The following is a 22464-nucleotide window of genomic DNA, read 5'->3' on the forward strand; positions in this document are numbered from 1 at the left end:
CACCCACGCACTTAATGCCATACGGAGTCTCTGACATCGCACGGTCCCTGCAGGAGACTTACTTATGTGAAGTCCCTGATAGCACGGGCGTACTTACACCGAGTATCTGACGTCACTCCCTGACGATGTTGCTACCATAGGGTGTACTTATGCTGAGTCCTGTCGTCACAGGCAAACTTACACCGAGTCCCTGACCAACGGTTGTAGGGGCAGTCGGGTGGAGGTGGAGGCCATAGGCCAGCGTCACACTTGGTATTGTGGTCTGCATTCAGGGATGGGGAGTGCAGTGGTGGGTGGAAGGAGGCAGCCTGCTCCTGACACCCAGTTCCTCTCTCTCTCTCCCTCTCTCCGCGGACCACACAGTCCTGGTACCTGGGATAGCGGAGTTGGCCCTCCCACGCCTCCACTGCCGGCGGAGTCCGGAGGTGATGGCCCCCGCCTGCATTTTCAGTGGAAACTTAGAACGAGCGAGAAGCTCCCTGCTGACTCCCAGCTCGACAGAAAAGACAGATACACAGGAGGAGAAAAGGACAAAAGACAAACAGGAAAAAAAAAGAATCTTCCCAACCAAGATGACAAAAGGTGGGAGCCGCGGGTCTCCGTGGTACCTGCTGCTGATGGACGGCCGCCGGCTGCCCTTCTGCACCTGAGGACCCTGCCATCACCCCCAGACCAGACGAGCCTGGCCTGGCACCCACGCCCAGCATCAACAGATGGACAGCGTGTCCAGGGTGGGCCGCCCAGCCAGGCCCCGTCTCCCCAGACCCCTGCCGCCAGCCACCAGCGCCAGCCTCGGGGACCTCCGCTCTTGGTCCCCACCGACGGTGTTTGCCAAAGACAGGGTGCTGGAGGCAGTGCTGGCAGAGGAGGTGGACGTGACCCCCCGGCGCGGGCAGCAGAGACCTGGAGAGCACACGGAGCCGCCCAGCACTGGCCCTGCTGGGGACAGACGGTGCCACAGGTACTTTGGGACCCCCGGGAGGGTTCTGCGCCAGCCTCCGCCTCAGCCCTCTGGTCCCTTCTCCTTGCGGACCTCGTTTGGAAGGACACATCTCTATGCAATTTGTCCCCAGCCCCACCCCAGCATGAGAGGCCTCGCAGCTCCCCACCCCCTGGCCTCCTCCTCTCACACACGGGAAGTATCAGCACTTTGAGAAACAGAGGTGGGGGAGCAGGAACCCCCACGCCGAGGCCCCCGGAGGCGGGAGGTGCCACTAAGTGCCTAACCCCTCCGCCCACCCGCCGACCCCCTCATCCATCAGGGACACAGAGTGGCCGGGGCACCCCCACCCTCGTCCCCGCCTTCCCCAGCTCCTCATTGCCGCCTGTACCCTCCAAGCTAGAGAGATGGGACCCCAGGGGTAGAGCTGGGTGTCCCCAAACCCAGGCTGGGGCCGTGTGCTGTCCCCCTACACTTCTGCCAGTGCCTTACTTCCTGGAGACCCACCCTGGGGTGCCCCACTGCAGGGGATGCCCCCTTTGCACTTTGACCCCCTGATGACATGGGGCCCGGCACAGGGACCAAGAAGGCTGGTGGAAGTGCACTCGGACCCTGGTGGGAGGGCTGTGCGAGTGATGGGGAGACTGGGTGGCGGGTTCCCCATCTGCTATGCGGACTTCACTGACCTAACAAAAGAACACTAAAACGGGGAGCGAGGTCCGTGCCCCAGACCCCGCTCTGTAGCTCCCGTCCACACCCACCCGGGTCCCCATCTCTGGTGGACCGCCCTGGGAGGGGAGATTGCGTTTTTTAGGGTCACTGAACCCACAAAGGCTCCTTTTCCCCAACCCCCCATCTTGGCCTCGTCATGCCTGTGACCCTCCCCTGCCTACGGAGGCCGCAAGCCATCACTGCAGCGGAGCCCCAGGGCCAGGCCTCATCCACCCACTGTCCTCCCGGGCTCGGGGCGAGGCTACTTGAACATACCAAGCCCCCCCAAGACATTTCCCCAACCTTTGAGGCCTCGAACCCCCACCCACCTGTCCGTGTGTCCTCAGGGACCCTCTAGCAGGGGGGACCATTGGGGACATCGCGGGGGTCACTGTCCAGATGTGGGGCTCAGGCCAGTGAGTGTGGGACAGGCTATGCCTAGGGTGGACCTGGTCGGTCCCCTCTGACCCCCCCAAGCCAGCCAGCCGGGTCCCCCAGGGGTCAGGACAAAACCAACTATTTACGTAACTGCATGGTGCTTAAGGCCCCCCGCGACACCCGAGAGTCCCCCGGGGCTGCTGCGTGCATGACAGCTCCACCCGGTCTGCCCCACCCGTCCGAGCCCCTCACCGCCTCTACTAAAAAAGGAAAAAAAGGATACACAAAATATATATATATATATATATATATATATCCTTACCAAAAAAAAAAACATTATTTCCGAATTTGCACGAACTTTTTACCACAACATGTGCCTTGCTCTCCCGAGGACAAGTATTAACTTTTAAATAATATCCGCGCACACAGACGCATGCCCTGCACGCATAGTTACAAACAGACAAGCGATTACATGAAATAAAAAATAAAATCCAAAAGGGTGGTATTTCTATTTGTAAAAGAAATCAAAAGAAGAAAGAAAAACAATTTTATAAAAGAGGGAAAAAAAGGCTGGGCGTAGTGGCACACACCTGTGATCCCAGCTCTTGGAAAGCTGAGGCAGGAGGATAGCTGTGGGCGCCGGGTCCAGCCTGTGCCACAGAGTGAGATGCTGCCTCAAGAAAAAGAAAGGAAGGAGAAGGAACCAAAAAATACAAACAAGAAAAACAATACTATTAAGGAAGTCACAATATTGGTCATGGTTTGCGACCCCGCCCCACCCTCCTCAGCCCTGTCCTTACCCTCACCCCGCGCATTGGGGGAAGGGACTCTCCCTGGTGCTCATTCCCTGCCACCCCAGCCCTGAGGGGGCCCGGAGTCCCCTGCCCGGGGATGAGACTCTCAGGCCCTTCCCCACCAACCCTCCCACCCCAGGGATAATGGGGAGTGGAGTGGGGGTGGCGTCCCGTCTTCCAGCCAACCCACGAAGCTGAGTATATGCAATATCTGTCTGTCTGTCTTTGGGTCCAGCTCAGCTGTGGGACGTCCCAGCAGGGGCAGCGGGGACACAGCGGTCTCCGTCCTACCACTGGGCAGGCCGTTGTCATGTCCGTGATTTCAGTTTTTCTTTCTCTTTTTCCTTTTTGGTTTTGTTGTTTGTGGTTACCTTTGGGTTTTTGATTGTTTTTCTGTCTTCTGTTTACTCTTAAACTTCACCAAAGCTGAGACAATAGCCAGGGGCTAGCAGGGCAAACAGGGGTCCCAGCTCTAAGCCATCCCCCTGCCTCCAACTCCCCACCAAGCAGCGGGAGACCCCAGCACACCTCACCGCCCACCCTGGCCTGGGCAGGGCCTGTCTGTCAGTTAACCCTGTGGCTGGCTTCTGGCTTTTAACTTTGTCCTTCTCCAGCCTGTGTCCTCCACCCCCAGAAAGTAGGAAATCCACGCGATGACCCCTGGGGAACCATCAACACGAGGGGCAGTGGATGAGGCAGTGTGCCTGGTGGCAGGTTGGGGGGTCTGCTCAGTACCCCCATTTCTCAGATCTCCAATACCCACCCGTCCTCAGATGGTGACTTTAGGTGGGACAGAGTGTTAGGAATTTTGGCTTATTTTTCTGCATGTAAAGCTAATACTTTCAAACCTGTCCCCTCCTCAGGCCACCAGCCCTTGTCATCCCCAAACCCAGCATCATGTACTGGTGAGGCCCCACAGCGTACCACTTGGGGTCTAGCCTGTGACCCTAGAAGAGATCTGGGGTCCTGAGCCCTCAAGTCTTGAGCTTGATAATCAGGAATGTCCGTTGTGTTGGGAATGACACCAGGAGGGTGGGCTCCTCCCAGCTCCCCTCAAAGACAGTGCCAGGGTCACCTCACTCCCTTCCCCAGACAAGACACCCCAGGCCACCAGCAGATGTCCTGGCCAGTGGGGTCAGCCTTCCCCGCCGCCTGGCCTGGCTGCATACATAGACAAGCATTGTTAGGAGCTCCTCAGTCCCCTCCAGCGCTGAGCTGTTCCGATGTTCCATTCTCCTCCTGGGCGCTGGCTGCCAGGTCCAGCCACTTATTCTCCCCACCAACTGTTTTGTTATCTTAAAACAGGAGGGTCTAGCGAGGTAGCCCAGGTTGGCCTCCAACTCATGGCAATCCTCCTGCCTCCATTTCCCAGTTATTCTGACAACAGGTGTGCACGGCCATCCCTGATTCCCCGCCCCCGCCCAGGCCTCAGATCCCACTGGTCAGTGACTGTCCTCTCCCTTCCGTCCATCTGTCCCTTCCGACAGGCACCTGTCCACCCATCACAGGGCTGAGGTGGGAGGACTCACAGCAAGTCCCGATCTTGTAGCCATGATACCAAACCGTCATCTCCCAATCAGTGCCTCATACGTCCAATGGTGCAGTGTTGGGGTCCTACCGTGCCTCCCCTCAGTCCCCACTCCTGGAGAGGACTCAGCAGGTGTGCTGGGAGGGGAGGAAGGCACGTACCCCCAAGCCACCACCCCTCCCCAAGCACCCAGCCTTGCTACCCCAGCTTGGAGGACCCAGTTGGATACCCCCAAAACCTCACAACTCATCCAACCTCAGATCCCAGCCAGGCAGCCATGTCTCCACAAAAAGAATTCCCTTTGAGTCTGAGGTCCCCAGTGTGAGCACCCCCGTGTCCCCTGCAGCGCCTGGACAAGCATTGGGTTTGAAGGATTAGACAGGGCGGAGCGCATGGCTCACACAGGTTGCGGCAGGGAGCAAGGGGACGGTTTCTCTCTCCCCTGTCCCCTCACCTTGTTTTCTGGGTGGTAAGGCTGGCCATTTCATTCTCCTGCCGAGATCTTTTGGTTTTATTTTAAGATTTTTGTTTCCTTTCAACTGTTTTGTATTTTACTCCTGGGTTGTTGCATCTCCGACCTTCAGCTTTTCACAAATGCGCCTGCGCGGCCTGTGGCGCCCTCTCCACCATCCTCCCCAAGCAAGTGGGGGTCTGGATGGGGAGCAGAGGGCACCCAGCCCAGCTTCCTCCATCACCCGTGCCCACAGCAGACTCCAGTCATAGCCTCATATATTACAAACTCATTTTGGTTTCTGGTTTTTTGTTTTGTTTTGTGGATGCGCCTAAGCACCATTGTCTGCCTGCTGTTCTGTTTCTCCCTATGCAAAAAAAGAAAAAAGAAAAAAAAAGAAAGAAAAAGAAAAAAGTGAACGGGGGTACATAAAAGATTCAATAAAAGCCAAAAAAAATAAATAAAAGAAAGAAAAAATGTAAAAAAATTAAACAAGCTTAAGCTTCAAGTGTTTCAAACTGTCTTGGGTCTTCCTTTCTGTGCGTCCACAAGGGCTCTGGGCAGATCAGGAGGGGACGGGTTATCCCCCACACCCTGTACACACGCTGTGCCTTCTGCCCACAGCACTGGACGGTGCTCACAAGGCCAGGCCCACTATGTAGCCTCTCCCCTTCCCCCTGCACCCCCCACTGCGGGACCTGCTCACCCAAACACTGGGAAGCAGGCTCCAGCTCTACCATAGCTCTGGACTCTTCCACAAAAGCCTGTGGAACTGTGGTGGCTCAGGCCTGTCTAGAGGCAGGAGGATCAGGAATTCAAGGTCATATTTGACTTCATGGAGAATTTTTTTTTTTTTTTGGTTTTTTGAGACAGGGTTTCTCTGTGGTTTTGGAGCCTGTCCTGGAACTAGCTCTTGTAGACCAGGCTGGTCTCGAACTCACAGAGATCCGCCTGCCTCTGCCTCCCGAGTGCTGGGATTAAAGGCGTGCGCCACCACCGTCCGGCCTTCATGGAGAATTTGAGGCCAACCTGGGCTACATGAGGCCTCGTCTTAAAGAACCCAATCTCTTTACCTAAAGCGAAGAGCTGGGGGTCCCCTGTGACCTCCTTGCTCTGTGGGGGGCTACAGGGAAAGTGTCCCAGGACTCTGTCTCCTGGTCATTGCTGAACAAGGGACTTCAGAGAGGTTGAGGCATCTTCCCAGGGCCACACAGCATAGCGGAGGAGTCCAGGTGAGTCTGAAAGCTTCACAAGAGCCTAATAGGTGCCTCCGCTGACAGACCACCTAGGCCCAGCTCCTTGGTGGCCCGGGACCCTGCACTGGGCTCTGGCCTCCTAAGCCTACACAAAGGGACCAGCAAGAACAGTAGGGTCTTTATTAAGTGAAGGGGCTGGAAGGAAGTATCCCCCGAAAACACCTCCCCTGATGACATGAAGCAAAAGCCCCCTTGGAAAACTGTCCTCAACAAGAACCAGATGACCATGGGAGAACAGTCCAGAGAAGAGAGACCCTGGCTGAGAAAGTGCGGGCCACAGGGCATCCCTCCCAAACACAAATTCCACTAGAGGGCTCAAGGCCTTCTGGGAGCTGCACAGGGGCTCAGGGGCTCAGGGCCATCGGAAAAGAGGAAGGGTACAGTCGGGCGTAGCTGTGGCAGAGGTGAGGGAGAGGGCACAGGCTGACAGTGAGTGAGTGCACGGGGTTGGGAGACAGGTGGACACCTGGCCGGCAGGGCTGGCTTCCTTGTTTGAAGACAGTTTTGAGATCCAGGCGATACTAGTCTGGATTCTCGTGGTGGCTGCGACTGTGGTTTGCAGGAGCTCCCGCAGGCTGCAGGAGACTTCACAAGACTGTTTTCTTGCTTCTCTCGTCATCTGAGGATTCCTTCTCCTCCAGCTCCAAGCCCTCGTTGCTGTGACCACCCTTCTTGTCCACCTGCTTTTTCTGCTTCTTCTTGTTTATTCTACTGTGGGGTTCAGGGACCACAATGAGAGCCTGTCACTGCTCATGGGATTAAAGGGTCAGACACAGTCTCTGGGGCTGCAGTGATCTCAGGGTAACTCACCAGGAAAGGAAACATGAACTCCGTGGAGAGAGACGGGTGATGGACAGATGGGTGAATGGATGGGTGGATGGATGTGTGGATGGGTGGGTGGATGGATGTGTGGATGGGTGGGTGGATGGATGTGTGGATGGGTGGGTGGATGGGTGGATGAATGGATGGGTGGGTGAATGGATGGGTGAATGGATGGGTGGATGGATGGGTGGGTGGATGGATGGGTGGATGGATGGATGAATGGATGGGTGAATGGATGGGTGAATGGATGGGTGGATGGATGGGTGGATGGATGGGTGGTTCAGTGCATGAGTTGATGTTTTGTTGGAAAGGTGTGTGTTTGGGTAGATGTTGGAGTGATGGACATTGTGCAGAAGAAATAGTGTTGTACAGTGGGCACGCAGCCATGTGCTTGGCACTGGTCTGGGCACAGGGCCCCTGTTAGCCTCTCACCCCTCCCTTCCCCCAGAAATCACTCAGTATCACAGAGCTCATCTGCCTGTTCCAGCTCTGTGCCCTGCACCTCTTCCTCCCCTGTATCCAGAGCTTGCATTAAGGATTCCTGTACAGGAGCCCGCTTGCTTGGCACTATTTCTGCCCCAGCTGACCTCCCAATACTGTCTGGCTAAGTGTGGTCACCCATAGGGTACCTTGGCTCCGTGTACTCGTTCTCAGTGGACTCCATTCTGACTCTCACCTCTTCATCATCTGGTCTGCACACATAAAAAGACAGGTGTATGTGAAAGCTGTAGGCTGTTCCTTGCCTCCGCGTACCCTCCTGAAGTCATGAACTCTATAAACCAGGAGGGCTGAACAGAGGGTGGGAAGCAAGGCAACCTCCAGGCTGACCCGGGAGGGACCAAGAGGGTTCAGAGGCCACTGGAGGCGCTGGGTGGGTAGAGATCAGTCCTCACCTGGGTTTAGAGCACCAGACACGGTTGACCAGCATGAGGACAAAGACGATGAACAGGAAGCCTACAACTGCGGTCAGGCCCACCAGCCAGGGTTTCAGGCGGCGCTCTGTGGCTGTGGAGAGGGGAAGGGGTCAGCAAGAGAAAGGCGGGGTCTATGAGAGTGGAGGGAGGGGCCTGTGGGAGAGGAGGGGCCTGTGGGAGAGGAGGGGTCTGTGGGAGAGGAGGGAGGAGTCTGTGGGAGTGGGATCAGTTAATGGAAGAATCAGTTCCCAGAGGACAGGGTTTAGAAAAGTCAGGATGAGGTGGGACTCAGGAAGAATGGGCACCAACAGCTCTCAGGGGCCTCAGAGGCGGGGCTAGTGAGGAAGACAGGGCCCCGCAGGGAAAAGAGAGGGCTTCTGGAGGGTGGGGCTCTTAGAGAAATGACTGGGGCACCCTCATAGCTGCCCTGAGGGGCTCAGAGGCCCAGCTTGCAAAGTGCCATGGCCTAAGCTTGGGGCTCTCAGAGATGAGATAAGGGTACTAGATAGAGCATGGGCCCTGGGGAACACCCTTCACACCTTCTCTTCTTCCTATGCCCTCTGTGTGCCTCAGTTTCTCCTAAGGGAGAACCCAGCCCCAACTCTAGTTCCCAATCACCTCCCAGGGTGTGCTCTGCACCCCAATCCTACCCTGCTGGGCCTCGGCAGGTGCCAGGAGCAGTGCGGCCAGGAGGAGTAGCCTGCCCATGGTGTCCTTGGCCAATGCTGAGAACAGGTCGGCGTCCAGCTGCGGGTGTGAACGACCAGAGGCCCGGGTGGGGTTAAGACAGGGCGGGTGAGGGCGGAGGAAGAAGGGGGAGGAGAACCTGCCACCTGTGGCCTGGCCTCCTATGCCTGCCCGGCTGGGCCTCAGGCCCCGAGGGCAGAGTCTGAGGCTAGTTTAATATTAACCTGGACTGTCCCTTCTCCCCCACCCCACCACCCATCCTGCCCTGGAGATGGCAGCCGGCAGCCCTGCGCCAGCCACGTGTGACAGGTCCCCAGCATCCCCTGACAGAGGTCAGGCCACACCAACAAGCTCTCCCACGCCCTCACAAGTGCATTCAGCTGGGTGTGGCAGTCAGGCTTGTGGCTGGAGCAGCAGGATCGCTAGCTCGGTCAGAACCAGGCGCCTAGGTCGATGTACCCGTGCTCCTCTCCTGCCCACAACCTTGGGCCTCAAGCTGATCAGATAGTGAGCCCCACCTGGGCAAAGGGACACCCCACCCCGGAGCGGCACAGGGGCAGCCACAGCCTGGGCACGTGAAAAAAGATTCTAAAGAAACAGAGCTTGGGTGCCATATCTGTCACCCCATACACAGGAAGCCTGTGGCAGGAGGATGGCCTAGCCTGGGCTCCAGAGCAGAAATTGTGCTGGGGCTGCGCTCATGGGCAAAGCATTCTCCCAGAATGCACTAGACCCTGGGTTCCATTCCCAGTGCCCCAAAAGCCAGGAGAGGCGGCATAGGCCTTCCAGCCCAGCACTCAGAGGTGGAGCCATGAGAAACAGGACTTTAAGGGTCATCCTCAGCTGATACCATCTGTGAGGGTCATCCTCAGCTCATACCATCTGTGAGGGTCATCCTCAGCTCATACCATCTGTGAGGGTCATCCTCAGCTCATACCATCTGTGAGGGTCATCCGCAGCTCATACCATCTGTGAGGGTCATCCTCAGCTACATACCATCATCTGTGAGGGTCATCCTCAGCTCATACCATCTGTGAGGGTCATCCTCAGCTACATACCATCATCTGTGAGGGTCATCCTCAGCTCATACCATCATGTGTGAGGGTCATCCTCAGCTACATACCATCTGTGAGGGTCATCCTCAGCTACATACCATCATCTGTGAGGGTCATCCTCAGCTCATACCATCATGTGTGAGGGTCATCCTCAGCTACATACCATCTGTGAGGGTCATCCTCAGCTCATACCATCTGTGAGGGTCATCCTCAGCTCATACCATCATCTGTGAGGGTCATTCTCAGCTCATACCATCATCTGTGAGGGTCATCCTCAGCTCATACCATCTGTGAGGGTCATCCTCAGCTCATACCATCTGTGAGGGTCATCCTCAGCTCATACCATCTGTGAGGGTCATTCTCAGCTCATACCATCATCTGTGAGGGTCATCCTCAGCTCATACCATCTGTGAGGGTCATCCTCAGCTCATACCATCATCTGTGAGGGTCATCCTCAGCTGATACCATCTGTGAGGGTCATCCTCAGCTGATACCATCTGTGAGGGTCATCCTCAGCTCATACCATCTGTGAGGGTCATCCTCAGCTCATACCATCTGTGAGGGTCATCCTCAGCTCATACCATCATCTGTGAGGGTCATCCTCAGCTACATACCATCATCTGTGAGGGTCATCCTCAGCTCATACCATCTGTGAGGGTCATCCTCAGCTGATACCATCTGTGAGGGTCATCCTCAGCTCATACCATCTGTGAGGGTCATCCTCAGCTGATACCATCTGTGAGGGTCATCCTCAGCTCATACTATCTGTGAGGGTCATCCTTAGCTACATACCATCTGTGAGGGTCATCCTCAGCTCATACCATCTGTGAGGGTCATCCTCAGCTACATACCATCTGTGAGGGTCATCCTCAGCTCATACCATCTGTTAGGGTCATCCTCAGCTCATACCATCATCTGTGAGGGTCATCCTTAGCTCATACCATCTGTGAGGGTCATCCTCAGCTCATACCATCATCTGTGAGGGTCATCCTCAGCTCATACCATCTGTGAGGGTCACCCTCAGCTACACACCAAGTGTGAGGCCGGCTTCACACCATCTGGAGAAAAAATGCTTTTTGTAACAGGGTTTCTTGTGTAGCCCAGGCTGTCCTAGAACTTCCTCTGTAGACCAGGCTTGCCTCGAACTAATAAAGATCCACCTGCCTCTGCCTCTCAAGTCCTGGGATTAAGGATAGGTACCATGACCAGCTTGAAACATTTTTTAGAAAACTTCTAAACCAAAAGATTTAAAACTGTTGTGAGAGCATTTAAGAGTGCCCTCTGTATACCCAGTGACAGACAGCATCAAGGATTGTTCAAATAAATACTGGGCACAGCCAGAAAAGACCTGCTTCCCCCATCCAGTTGCTAAACTCCTCTTGTGTGCCCGGCAGGCCTGGCAGGTGAGGTGGATATGCCTCCTTTTGCTCTGAAGGCCAGGCTGGCCTAGAACTCACCATCCTCCCCCATTATCTTCCTGAGTGCTAAGGATGACAAGCCACTAACGCTGAACTCCTCGGTGCTGTGTGGCGAGCTTCCTGAGACGTCAGCCCGGACAGTTCTCAGTAACCTGCCTCAGTTTCCCGTCTGTGCGGGAGGGTGACATGGGAGTGTATGGGACTGGACCGAGAGAGGGAGGTGGTGCTGCAGAGTTGGACACACTTTTATTTTTAAAGATTTATTTATTATGTATACAGTGTTCTGCCTTCAGACCAGAAGAGGGCACCAGACCTCATTACAGATGGTTGTGAGCCACCATGTGGTTGCTGGGAATTGAACTGAGGACCTCTGGAAGAAAAGCCAGTGCTCTTAACCACTGAGCCATCTCTCCAGCTCTTGGACACGCTTTTCTTTTCTTTTCTTTTTTTTAAAAAAAAAAGATTTATTTATCAACAGTCAGTGGTGGCACATGCCCTTAGTCCCAACACTTGGGAGGCAGAGGCGGATCTCTGTGAGTTCAAGTCCAACCTGGTCTACAGAGTGAGTTCCAGGACAGCCAGGACTACATAAAAACAAACTCTGTTTGTTTGTTTTTGATACAAACAAAAAAGATTTTACTTATTATGTATACAGTGTTCTGCCTGCATGTATGCCTGTGGGCCAGAAGAGGGTGCTGAATCTCAATACAGATGGCTGTGAGCCATGATGTGGTTACTGGGAATTGAACTCAGGACCTCTGGGAGAAAAGCCCGTGCTCTTACCCTCTGAGCCATCTCTCCAGCCTTTGCCACACTTTTACTTTGTATCCAAATTCAGCCTCACTTTCTCCTCTTAGCAGACACTGCTGATGCAAAAGGAGTCTATGCCAGAATTACTCATAACAATTTAAAACTATCAGGGCGTGGGGCTGACCCAGCCTGTATGAAGAAGCCCTGGGCTCCATTTCCAGGAGGACAGAAACCAGGTGTGGTGACCTGTCATCTACCCCCCCCCCCCCCCCCCCGCTCGGGAAGACCATGAGTTCAAGGTCATCCTCTGCTATATATCAAGTTCAAGGCTAGCTTGATCTACTGAAACCCTATCTCAAAGTCTTAATACGGTGGGGTTTGTGTCTATAATCCCAGCACTCAAGCTGAGGCAGGGGGATTCTGAGCTTCAGGCCAGCCTGTGTCATACAACAGACACAGGTGGCCCAGCTGAGGTGGTGGGGGCTCAGGGAGCCTAAGAACGGCCAGGCCGGCCAGCCTCACAGGTGCTGTCCCTCCCGGTCAGTCCAGCCTCCAAAAGTCAGTTTGCACGGGCGGGTCCCGGAAAGCGATGGAGGGGCGGCGAGGAGCCCGGGTGGGGTCCTCCTCCCCGCGCCAGGTCAGGGCCAGCTGAAGGTCCAGCTCTTCCAGGTCTTCCGCGGCCAAGCTCGCCCGGAGCTCCCGTGGGCCTTCCTCCTGGTCTGGCTTAGGGCCAAAGGCCCAGTCTGCAGTGAGGAGACCAGCGAGGGCGTGGCTTGTCCCGCCCACCCTCCCGGGACGGCCCCGCCCCCCGGCCCAGTGCCGCCCACCCGGGCCCACCCCAGACCCAGGCCAGGCCCCGCCTCCTCTCTGGCCCGACCCACCCCCTGAACCAGCCCCGCCCCCTCCCTGGCCCCGCCTCATCCACTCCGGGGGGCCCGTCCCGCCCCCCCCTTGGCTCAGTCCCGCCCACCCCAGGCTCAGCTCCGCCCCTCCCCCATGGTCCCGCCCCACCCCTCCCACCCTTGCCTGCCCCTCCCACCCTGGGCTCACCCCAGGCCCAGCTCCGCTCCTCCCATGGCCCCCGTCCCTCCCGGGCCCCGCCCCTTTCCGGCCCGGTCCTGCCCCCTCCCTGGCTTGACCCCGCCCCCTCCCACCCGACAGACCCACACCGGGCCTCGTTCCCACGCCATCTGCGACCCCGCCCAGGCTGGATTCGCGGAGGGTAGCCTGGCTCACCAGCCAAATCATGAGCGAGGTCTTTGATGAGGTGGCCCACGATGGCGTAGGCCACGGCCACCACCAGGACGGCGGCCATCAGCAGGTACAGGGCGTAGCGAGGCAGGCGGATGGCGTCCAGCGGAGGCGGCCGGTATTCCTCGTACAAGGCCGGGGCCGGGCTCCAGGCCCGTGCCTTGCTCGCAGACCCCGCCATGGCTAGCGACACCCTCCACCGGAGCCCGACGCAGGCGATTAGGGGATGAGCTGTAAGGATTAGGACGGCTGCTATATCTGTGGGTCCCCTCCCTCGATGGCTGTCATGGCTGTGACGCCGATCCGCCCACGCGAGGACAGTGCAAAAGCCCGGGGCAGCCGTGGGGCAGAGGGACAGGGTCTCCCGGGGACCCTGGGTGGCAGCGGGCAATGCACTCATGCGCGCCCTCTGGTGGCCACGGTGGGGAGGACAGATGTAGGGTGGGAGCCTAGGGGGTCAGCAAGTGACAGAGAAACCCGGGTTCAGATCCGAGTTCTGAAGAGTCGCTGCACACGCTGTGGCTGTCCCAGGCTCTGGTAACAGGCATTTCCCTGGGACGAGGGGTTAATGTTACCTCATGTGTCATCCTCCGGCTTCAAGGGGTGAGTCATCCCATAAAATCCCAGAAACTGGCTGTGAGGGACACAAGACGCTGGGTTTTGTGGTGTGTAGATGAGCTTCATGCCTCTCCACCCCCAGCGGAAGACTGGAGGAGAGGGACCTGTGAGGAGCGCAACCAGGGGTGTGCGGGGTGAGGAGGGGCCATGTGAGGGTGGGGCCCCCAGGAGGAGGGACATCTTGTAGACTTGGTCTCCAGGAGGCCGCCCGTGGGCAGGATGAATGGAGGCTTGAGGAGTCCAGGCTGAGTGACCAATGAGGTGGAGAACTAGCTGGCAGCCTCTGTGATGTGAGGACCGGAGTCAGGGCCACCATCTGTGATCCTGGCATCCAGGAGACTGGGGTAGGAGGAGGATTGCCATGAATTCTAGCTCATTGCCTCATTGCACTCCGACTCAAAAAAAAAGGTTGCACACGATAGCGTATGGCGGCCATCACAACACTGGTGGAAGCAGGGAGAATAGCGGCCACCCTGGACCACACGGGACGCAGATGGGAAAAGCACCCGCAGAGTGGGCAGGGCTCAGCGGTTGCAGCACCAGCCGCTCTTGCAGAGCCACCATGTCTAAAGAACACACACAGGACGAGGGCTAGCCCAGGCTAAAGCGCTCATCCCACAATTGAGGACCACACTGCTGAGGCGGAAGTATGACCGAGCATCGCTGACCCACACATCTGTCCGGAAGTGGCACAGCCTCAGTCTCCCTTGGACCCTGGCCACACCCTCTTCCTGGGGAAGGGGACCCAAGGCAGGGGAGGGGAGGGGTCACCCCAGGGAACACGGAATTGTGGGGCCAGGATGGGAACCCATAGCACAGGCTCTTAGCTGTACCTCTGTCCCCAAAAGTCAGACATACAAACAAGGCCATGTCGCTCTCCCCACACCAGGAGCCACCATTTGTCAAAAATAACTTATTTTATTGTGCATCGTCCTGGAGTCGGCTTGTGCCCCCTGATGGCCCAGACATGAGGCACCCATGCACTGCCCCTAACCCCGCGAAGTCAGAAGTATTCACCGACCTGAGACCCCACAACCTTCCCCGGCATCTCAAACCTGACCATTCCCTGGTATCCGGAAGCTCCCACACTGCAGTGCGCCCGTCTGGAGAAATAAAATTATAGCCAGACAGCTCCAGGAGGGAACACTGTGCACCAGCATCTAGAGAGGCAGCTGTGGAGGATGGGAATCAAGGCGGCACAGCTGACTGGCCCCCAAGTCTGGATAGTGGACGCCGCTGGAAGAGTCCCACACGCAGGGCACGGCCCGCAGAACCCTGCCCACTGCGGGATATCACACAACGGTGCCGGGTGCTGTCAGGTCAGGGCGGCGGCCGCAGGCGCTCCAGCCCGTTGGCATACTGGAAGTCGAGGCCGCACTCGTGCTCGTACATGTCCAGCGCTACCTCGCAGCTTTCCCGCACCACACGCTCGGCGTCGGTGATGTGCTCCCGCAGTGCGGCCAGGCAGGCGGGCCTGGCGATGGCACCCAGGGCCTCTGCGCATTCGTGTCGCACCATGGCACTCTCGTTGGTCCGTGCCAGGGTGGCCGCCAGCTCGCCCACAGCTGCCTCGTGCTGTAGCTGGCCCAGCACGTAGCCCACCTCATGGCGGAAGAGAGCGCTGCCGCAGCGCAGACCTGCATGTGAGCGCAGGAAAACGGGTCAGAACAGCTGCCTGGGGTGCCAGGGCGGGGACCTGCATGACCAAATGGTCAGGACCACCCAGGGCAAGTAACCAGGCATTTTTCCAGGCCCCCGCCTGGGCTGCATCGTTACCAGGTCCAGCCTCACCTTCAGCCAGGGCCAAAGCCGCCTCCTCGCCACCCACGTTGCGCAGGGCAAACATGGCGCGGTACCGCTCAAAGAGTGGCAGCGCCTCGTCCAGCAGGGCCTCCCGCAGCCGTCCCACATCCTGCTCGGCTGCAGGGGGTGCCGGGTCCACGGAGAGGTAGGGTCCTGCACTCCCGGCCTCCCCAGGGTGCTGCTGCAACCACTCCAAACGCCCGACAGCCAGCTGGCACGTCTCAGCCACCTGTGAGGGTGGCAGAGGTGGTGTGGGTCCCAAGGCTGGGTGCACGGGGCCCGACTGGCACATTCCCCTCTCCGAGACTCACACCAGGCAAATGGCTTCAGGCTGGACAGACCAAGGGGGCCAAGCAGGCCCTGTAGAAGGTGGGGGACAGGCTCATGCACAGGAGCCCACAAGGAAGAACAAGGCCAGAGAGCAGAAGCGAGCCCGGCGCCACAGGAATAATGGGTAGACTGCGCTGCACAGCGCAGCCGTCGCACGCTGCAGTACTGCTCAGCCGTGAACACGAGGGAGGCTCTGGCATAAACACTGCATAGAGCCACCTTCAGGTCATGGTGGCCAGGGGCACAGACACAAAAAGACACACAGCGTGGGCTCCACGACAGCAACATACAGAGTGGGGATCCAGCGTAGAAAGCTGATTCGTGGGTGAAGGGAGGATGAGTATAAGTCAAATTCTCAAGGCTGGGGACCCAGAGCTGTGAGAGGGCTTAGGGCCGACCCTGCCCCCATCTCTACAGCATCCTTTCCCAGGAGGTTGCCCTGGCAACCAGGCATGGACTCCACAGCTGGCCTCACAGGCAGGGACCAATATCCTCACCTCAACCACTGGGTCCGTAGAATACTGCTTGAGGAGGTCTAGAACTTCCGGGTTACCGATTGCCCCCAGAGCTTCCCCTAAGGAGACAAGTCAGTCATGCAGGGTTTCCATGGTGTCCAGAGGCTGCACATCAGCTTCCCAGCCGGCCAATCAGAATTCTTACCCCAGAGGTTGGCCCGCTGCGGCTACAGCAGCCCCACCCCACCAGAAGTCATTGAACTAGGAGCTACACAAGCCTTGAGCCAAGGGGACAGAGTGTGCCAAGATCCCGAGGCCAGGAACGGGGGCCTCCACCCTTCTGCTCACAGGCCAGCGTAGCCCTCATCACCCTGGAGCCCTCACTGCAACCCTTCCTGCTAAGGCATGCCACGGGGTCGTGCCCTCACTCACTCACCCGCCTCGTGTCGCACCATGGGCTCCTGGCTCCTGTCGCGCAGCACGTCCACCAGCACTGGGATAGCGCGCGAGTCCTGCATCTGGCCCAGGCAGTAGGCCAGCTCGTGCTTCAGCAGGGCAGAGCTGTCCTCGAAGGCCTGGCTGATCCAGGCGATAGCGTGCGGGCCCCCGAGCCCCCGCAGCGTGAACAGGGCCCGGAAACGGGCCTGCAGAGGCTCCTTGGGGTCCACCAGGGTCTTCCCTATCGCCTCTACCTCCTGCTCCGTCACCATGGCGACGGCCTCCGGCAACCTGCCACAGAAAAGCGAGTGGGTGAAGCCCGTGCTGAGGTGCACACCTGCAGACCCAGTCCCGGGGATGCTGAGGCAGGGGATCTCCCCCAAACCTCCATATCCACCACTTCCCAAGGAAGAAGATAAGAGTCCTGGCGCTGTTCGGCCATCTCCGTCACAGGAGGTGGCCTCACGCAGAAGCCCGCTGGCTCGCACGGCTTCTCCCATGTCACAGGCTTCACACAATGCCCACAGGAGGAGGCATGGATGGAAACCAGGCCCCGGGGACCTGGTCCTGGAGGATGACCTCCAGTGACCCCCATCTCCAGGGACTCAAACCCCGAACTGAGAAGAGACCCCCTTCAGGACAGCTTGGATGGCAGATCTGGAAACTGGATCTCACGGCTGCCTGGCTGAGCCTCCCACGACTTCACTTGAGACTCCTCCACAGTCGCCGAAGCCCGTGCGATACATTTCACACTTCACTCCTCCCCTCCGCGCCCCCTGCGCGGCCTGACAGGCGCAGAACCACACACCCGGCTCACAGACACTCTCTAAACATGGGTGAATTAACCCGGAAGCAGACATCTACACCTATGAGATGGGCGCTCTGCAAAGACGGATGCGGAAACAGGACTGACAGGCTGTGCCCAGCTGGAAGGCCCTCCTGGGCTCTGATGCCATCCAGCTGCCCACGGGTTTAATGAGGGAGGCATGGCTGCCCAGCAGGGACACCCAGCACCTCACTGGAGACGCTGAAGCAGGGGGATGGCCGGTCCCAGATCCTGCTTCCAAAAACGGGAGCTGCACGGGCCCGGAGGCATGAAGCCGCTGCTCACACCCCGGCACCCCGGACAGCCTGGCTGCCGCGGCGAGGAGACCACCCTGGGTTACGGGAGGCCCCGTGTCGGGCGGCGAAGAGTCCCCCGGAGGCACTTCCGGGACCCCTCACCGTGCTCTCGGCCACGGGGACTCGACGCTGACTCCGCACACGCAGGACGCGTCGACGCAGATCGCGGTGACGGCGCCACGGACAAGGGGAGCGCTGGTCAGCAGCCGCGGCGAGCGCAGCGTCGCCTAGGCGCCGCCATCTCGGCGACCACGTGACCAGGCTGGGCGAAACCAGTGCTCAGAGCCGGAGGAATGACTTCCGGTCTCCCTCCGACTCCTAGAGAAATCAAAATGGTTTGTTCTCAAAGTGCAACGGCGACCAATACCGACGGAGCATGCGCGAGGCTTCGGGGCGGGGCTCTACCGCAGGGGGCGTGGCCAGTGGTCTGGGGCCGTCCGAAAAGGTGGGCGAAAGAGGGGTTAGCAAGCAGCTCGGCGGGTGAGGGCGCTTGCAGCCAAATCCGACGAGGAGAGTTCGATCTTGGGGGCCACAGGCTAGACTAGCGCCTCGTCATGTGACATGTGCATGAAATCGATGTTTAGAAATTTTGTTTTGTTTTGTTTTGTGAGACAGGGTTTCTCTGTGGTTTTGGAGCCTGTCCTGGAACTAGCTCTTGTAGACCAGGCTGGCCTCAGAGATCCGCCTGCCTCTGCCTCCCAAGTGCTGCCGCCACCACCACCCTGCAATATTTAGAAATTTAAATACAGGGCTGGAGTAATGTCTCAGCAGTTAAGAGATTGGCTGCTCTTGCAGAGGACAGAGGTTCCATTCCCAACACCACACAGTGGACCACAACTGTCTATAACTCTAGTTCCAGGGGATCTGACACCCTCACACCAGTGCATATAAAATAAAATTTTTTAAAAGATACATCATAGCCGGGCGGTGGTGGTGCACGCCTTTAATCCCAGGCTCCAAAAAAACCAAAAAAAAAAAAAAAAAAAAAGAAAGAAAGATACATCATATGTGCATGAAGATGCCATAAAGAAGTTCATTATTACATAGTTATGTAAATTTAATCTATGATAATGACGTTTTAAAAGTAAGAGTAAAGTGAAGGCAAGATTAAAATACACTATATATTGATCAAAATGCCCTCAGCTAGGCCGTTAATATATGGGCTTGTATGATATACTAAATAAATATGGAAAACGGAAGTGTGAGTACATATGATGAAGATACACAATGTATATTTATGGACTTGCCAAAAAAATTTAAAGTAAAATGAACACTGTACTGAGAATGAATCATTTCAAAACATTTCATAGCCAGACAATGGTGGTGCATGCTTTAGATTCCAGCACTCAGGAGGCAGAGGCAGGGGGATCTCTGTGAGTTCGAGGCCAGCCTGGTCCACAGGGTGAGTTCCAGGACAGCCAGAGCTACACAGAGAAATCTTGTCTCAAAACAAAGGAAAAATAAACAAAACAAAATAGAAAATAAGTGAAAGCCACCACCACTCTTCCACTGAGATATTGAATCATCTGTCAGTCCTCTGCGGGAAGGCAGGGCAGGCAGTGAGCCACACTCCTGGCTCAGTCCAGCTGCACCATGTGATTTAATTTCCTCTCAAGACTATGTCTTTAGAACAGCCTTTGCTCTTAGCCTGGGGTTGGCCTGCTGAGCGCTGGGACCACTGAACATCAAAGTTGGCTCCCAGAGTGATATGGTGTATGTAGAGACAAAGGCAGGAGAAGGGCCAGCCTGGTCTAACGGGTGAGCCCCAGACTGAGTGAGAGACCCTGCATTCAAACACGACAGAGAGCAATTGAGGACCATGCCTTAGGTTTCACGTGCACGTGCACAGGGAAAAATAAACAACAAACATGGCTGCCGATGATGACTGTGACACCCGTGGACTGTTCGCCACGGGGCACAACTCAACTCATGTTTACATGAAGCTTCTGGAAGAGCTGGGCTGAGGGGGGGGGGCCTGCAGCAGGGCACAGGGTGGGGTGATACCAGGTGTGATCTGGACCTCAGAACAGCAGAGGGGAAGCTGCGGGCACAGGGGTGCAGGAAGCAGATATGGCTTCTGAAGGAGGCTGGTGCTCTGGTCACTGCTTGGCATGCTGCCCAGGCTGCGCTGGGAGGAACTGATACCGGGAAAAGCTGCACAGCGCCCAGCAGCCATGACTTCCCTTCTGCAGCTTCTCCACCCTGAGTCCAGCATCCCTGTGGCTGCAGGCCTGCCTTCCTCCCAAGGCGTTTTCTGCTTCACAGCTGTTGGTCAGCTAGCAGCCATTAGCTTGTGGCCTCAACACTCCTGTCTCTATAAAGAGTGGGTTTTTGCCAGGCGGTGGTGGCACAGTCTTTAACCCCAGCACTTATGAGGCAGAGGCAGGAAGATCTCTGAGTCTGAGGCCAGCCTGGTCTACAGAGCTAGGGCCAGAATAGGTTCCAAACCAAAGCTGCACCGAGAAACCCTGTCTCAAAACATTAAAAAAAAAAAAAGTAAATTTTGTTTTTTGGTTTTTTTGGATCCTCCTGCCTCAGTGTCCTGGCTGAGAGATCAGAAGCCTGTGTCACTGTCACTGTCTGGTTTGGTGTGGGCACTGTTTTATTTATCTTGTTACATTTATGAGTGAAGTACAGATGTCCCTGTGGTCAGAGGACAACCTGAGGAGCTGGCCTCTTCTATCCTGTGTGCCAAGAATCAGGCTCCCCATGCACCTTTGTCTGCTGAGTCATCTCTGGGCCCTTGACAGGAATCTGAACTCCTGTCCTCATGCTGGCCGGGCAGACACATTACCGCTGAGATACTCCCACACCTCCTAATTTTGATTTTTTCAACTTTATTTTTTGACAACAGAGCCAGGTGGAGACGGGGCTGTGCCCCTCTGAACCCCAGGGAGGTTGTGAATTTACTGTCACCTGTCTTCCCACCCAGGCTCTGGTTGCCCAGACCCGGAGTGAGGTCCTATATGGTGCTCTGAGTGCCCTTGTGTGGTGGCATCTTCTGTGCACCCCTAGGAGGTACTGGCTTCTGTTACCACATTTGGCTCTGTCTTGTCCAGACTCGGTGACCAGGATTTTCTGATAGGGTCGTCGGTCCAGCGTACTGATTTAATCAATCTTAATTTAGGGAGCTGGAGTAATGAATGACCCAGTGGTTAAGAGCACTGACTGCTCTTCTAGAGGACCTGGGGTTCAATTCCCAGCACCCACAACTGTCTGTAAACTCCTAGATCTGACACTCACACACAGACACACATGCAGGCAAAACACCAATACACATAAAATAAAAATAAATCATTTAATCTGGGTGGTGGTGGCACATGCCTTTAATCCCAGCACTCGGGAGGCAGAGGCAGGCAGATCTCTGTGAGTTCAATGCCAGTCTGGTCTACAGAGTGAGTTCTAAGATAGCCAGGGCTACACAGAGAAACCCTGTCTGGAAAAACAAACAAGCAAAAATTATTTAATAACAATATTAATAATAAAATTTAGGGCTGGAGAGATAGCTCAGTGTTTAAGAGCACTGGTTGCTCTTCCAGAGAAACTGGATTTGGTTCCCAGCATCCACGTGGAAGCTTGCGACTGTCTGTGATTTCAGGATCCAACACTTTCATACAGACACACACACATACAGGCATAACACCAATGCACACAAAGATAAAAAATAAATTCAAAAAATAAGACAACAAAGGTATAGATTAGCAAACTTCAGTACATCATCAAAATATTTTTCAACTATCTTGAAAAACCAAAATATGCTGGACAGTGGTGTCGCAGGCCTTTAATCCCAGCACTCGGGAGGCAGAGGCAGGCAGATTTCTGTGAGCTCGAGGCCAGCCTGGTCTATAGAGTGAGTTCCAGGACAGGCTACAAAGCTACAAAGAAACCCTTTCTTGAAAAAAAGAAATAGAACCCCCCCCAAAATTAAATGTATAGATTTTCTTCTTTGTTTTGTTATTTTCTTTTAAAGAGTTCCTTATTTTGTGTGTACGTATGTGTCCACATGAGTTTATGTGCAACTCATGGCAGCAGAGACCGGAAGGGGGCGTCAGGTCTCCAGAACTGGAGTCACAGGCAGTTTGAAGCAAACCGGGTCCTCTGCAGGAGTAGCCAAGTGCGCTAAAACCACTGAGCTCCCCCTTTATTTGCAGCCCCCACCTTGAACTCCTGATCCTCCTGCCTCCTCTCCCCCAGCCCCGGAGGACAGGCATGCTCCACCGTGCGTTTTATTTTTTGGTAGGTTCTGTGCATAGGACCTCATTCGTGTTGGCAAACACATCCACCGAGCTGTATTTCCGTTGTGGTTGTTATTTATTCCACATGTGAGATCTCTAAATGCTCCTGCGTGAGTTAGTGCCCTCCCTCCCGTGTGGTTCAGCTGATGAGGAGCCCATTCTCTTCTTCAGGCACATCTGGGGACCAATCTCAGCATCACAGGTGCGACAGCGGGCACCTTTACCGGCTCCTTCATCACTTGCTGACTTCCCACCTGATCTTCCAGCCCCTGGCACCCAAGAATCCACTTCCCAACTCTGGACATTTCCTGTCATGAAGCCCAAATTGTGTGGTCCTTTGTGTCTGGCCCTGCTGCTGGACACAGTGTCCTTTGGGGTCCCTCTGTCTGAGAAACTATCAGAGCTCTGTCGTTTTTCAGGGCCATGTGGTGTTCCACGGCATGAATGGGGCCTAAAGCTCCCCGCTCCGAGAGTGGACACTAGGTTGTGAATGAAAGGGGGCACCCAT

General features: G+C 56.2%; 4 protein-coding genes across 12 annotated transcripts in view; 1 reads left to right on the forward strand and 3 right to left on the reverse strand.

The window, feature by feature from the left end:
- Nfic (nuclear factor I C) overlaps positions 1–4311 on the forward strand; it is a 33919-nt gene extending 29608 nt beyond the window's left edge. For all 6 annotated transcript variants that reach the window (XM_075975337.1, XM_075975339.1, XM_075975333.1 and 3 more), the window contains one exon: positions 364–4311. Coding sequence is in view for 3 of the 6 variants with exons in the window: in XM_075975339.1 (XP_075831454.1) it covers positions 364–381 (18 nt within the window). In the remaining 3 variants the exon portion in view is untranslated. The remainder of the gene's footprint in view (positions 1–363) is intronic.
- Positions 4312–6164: 1853 nt separating this feature from the next.
- Smim24 (small integral membrane protein 24) lies at positions 6165–8801 on the reverse strand. Its single transcript, XM_075977763.1, has 5 exons — positions 8734–8801; positions 8445–8689; positions 7774–7885; positions 7510–7572; positions 6165–6769 (listed from the first exon to the last, which is right to left on the reverse strand). The coding sequence occupies exons 1-5, from the start codon at positions 8799–8801 to the stop codon at positions 6646–6648; spliced, it is 612 nt and encodes a 203-aa protein (XP_075833878.1). The 3' UTR covers positions 6165–6645.
- A 2397-nt stretch (positions 8802–11198) lies between these two features.
- On the reverse strand, positions 11199–14345 carry Smim44 (small integral membrane protein 44). Of its 2 annotated transcripts, XM_075975344.1 has the most exons (3): positions 13531–14345; positions 12941–13186; positions 11199–12447 (listed from the first exon to the last, which is right to left on the reverse strand). In XM_075975344.1, exons 2-3 carry the CDS (start codon positions 13134–13136, stop codon positions 12245–12247), a joined length of 399 nt encoding a protein of 132 aa, XP_075831459.1. In that variant the 5' UTR covers positions 13137–13186; positions 13531–14345; the 3' UTR covers positions 11199–12244. The 2 variants fall into 2 exon arrangements, with proteins under 2 accessions (XP_075831459.1, XP_075831458.1); XM_075975343.1 differs by having other exon boundaries at positions 12941–14345.
- Positions 14346–14471: 126 nt separating this feature from the next.
- On the reverse strand, positions 14472–17963 carry Dohh (deoxyhypusine hydroxylase). 3 transcript variants are annotated; one of them, XM_075975341.1, is made up of 5 exons: positions 17824–17963; positions 16598–16890; positions 16204–16280; positions 15365–15605; positions 14472–15210 (listed from the first exon to the last, which is right to left on the reverse strand). In XM_075975341.1, exons 2-5 carry the CDS (start codon positions 16869–16871, stop codon positions 14894–14896), a joined length of 909 nt encoding a protein of 302 aa, XP_075831456.1. In that variant the 5' UTR covers positions 16872–16890; positions 17824–17963; the 3' UTR covers positions 14472–14893. The 3 variants fall into 3 exon arrangements, with proteins under 3 accessions (XP_075831456.1, XP_075831455.1, XP_075831457.1); XM_075975340.1 differs by lacking the exon at positions 17824–17963 and adding an exon at positions 17275–17650; XM_075975342.1 differs by lacking the exon at positions 17824–17963 and adding an exon at positions 17229–17417.
- Positions 17964–22464: the final 4501 nt, after the last annotated feature.

The sequence above is a fragment of the Microtus pennsylvanicus genome, chromosome 6 (genome assembly GCF_037038515.1).
Source record: "Microtus pennsylvanicus isolate mMicPen1 chromosome 6, mMicPen1.hap1, whole genome shotgun sequence".
Taxonomy (NCBI): Eukaryota; Metazoa; Chordata; class Mammalia; order Rodentia; family Cricetidae; genus Microtus; species Microtus pennsylvanicus.

Coding starts and splice junctions, on each gene's coding strand:
- Smim24 (XM_075977763.1), bottom strand. CDS start 8,801: ATGCTGGGGACCTGTCACACGTGGCTGGCGCAGGGCTGCCGGCTGCCA. Junction 7,886..8,444: donor ACCTGCCGAGGCCCAGCAGG/GTAGGATTGGGG, acceptor CCCTCTCCACAG/CCACAGAGCGCCGCCTGAAA. Junction 6,770..7,509: donor AACGAGTACACGGAGCCAAG/GTACCCTATGGG, acceptor TGAACCCCACAG/TAGAATAAACAAGAAGAAGC.
- Smim44 (XM_075975343.1), bottom strand. CDS start 13,355: ATGAGTGCATTGCCCGCTGCCACCCAGGGTCCCCGGGAGACCCTGTCC. Junction 12,448..12,940: donor CCTCGCTCATGATTTGGCTG/GTGAGCCAGGCT, acceptor TCCTCACTGCAG/ACTGGGCCTTTGGCCCTAAG.
- Dohh (XM_075975340.1), bottom strand. CDS start 17,459: ATGTCTGCTTCCGGGTTAATTCACCCATGTTTAGAGAGTGTCTGTGAG. Junction 16,891..17,274: donor GGAGGCTCAGCCAGGCAGCC/GTGAGATCCAGT, acceptor TTTCTGTGGCAG/GTTGCCGGAGGCCGTCGCCA. Junction 16,281..16,597: donor CATGGTGCGACACGAGGCGG/GTGAGTGAGTGA, acceptor TTGTCTCCTTAG/GGGAAGCTCTGGGGGCAATC.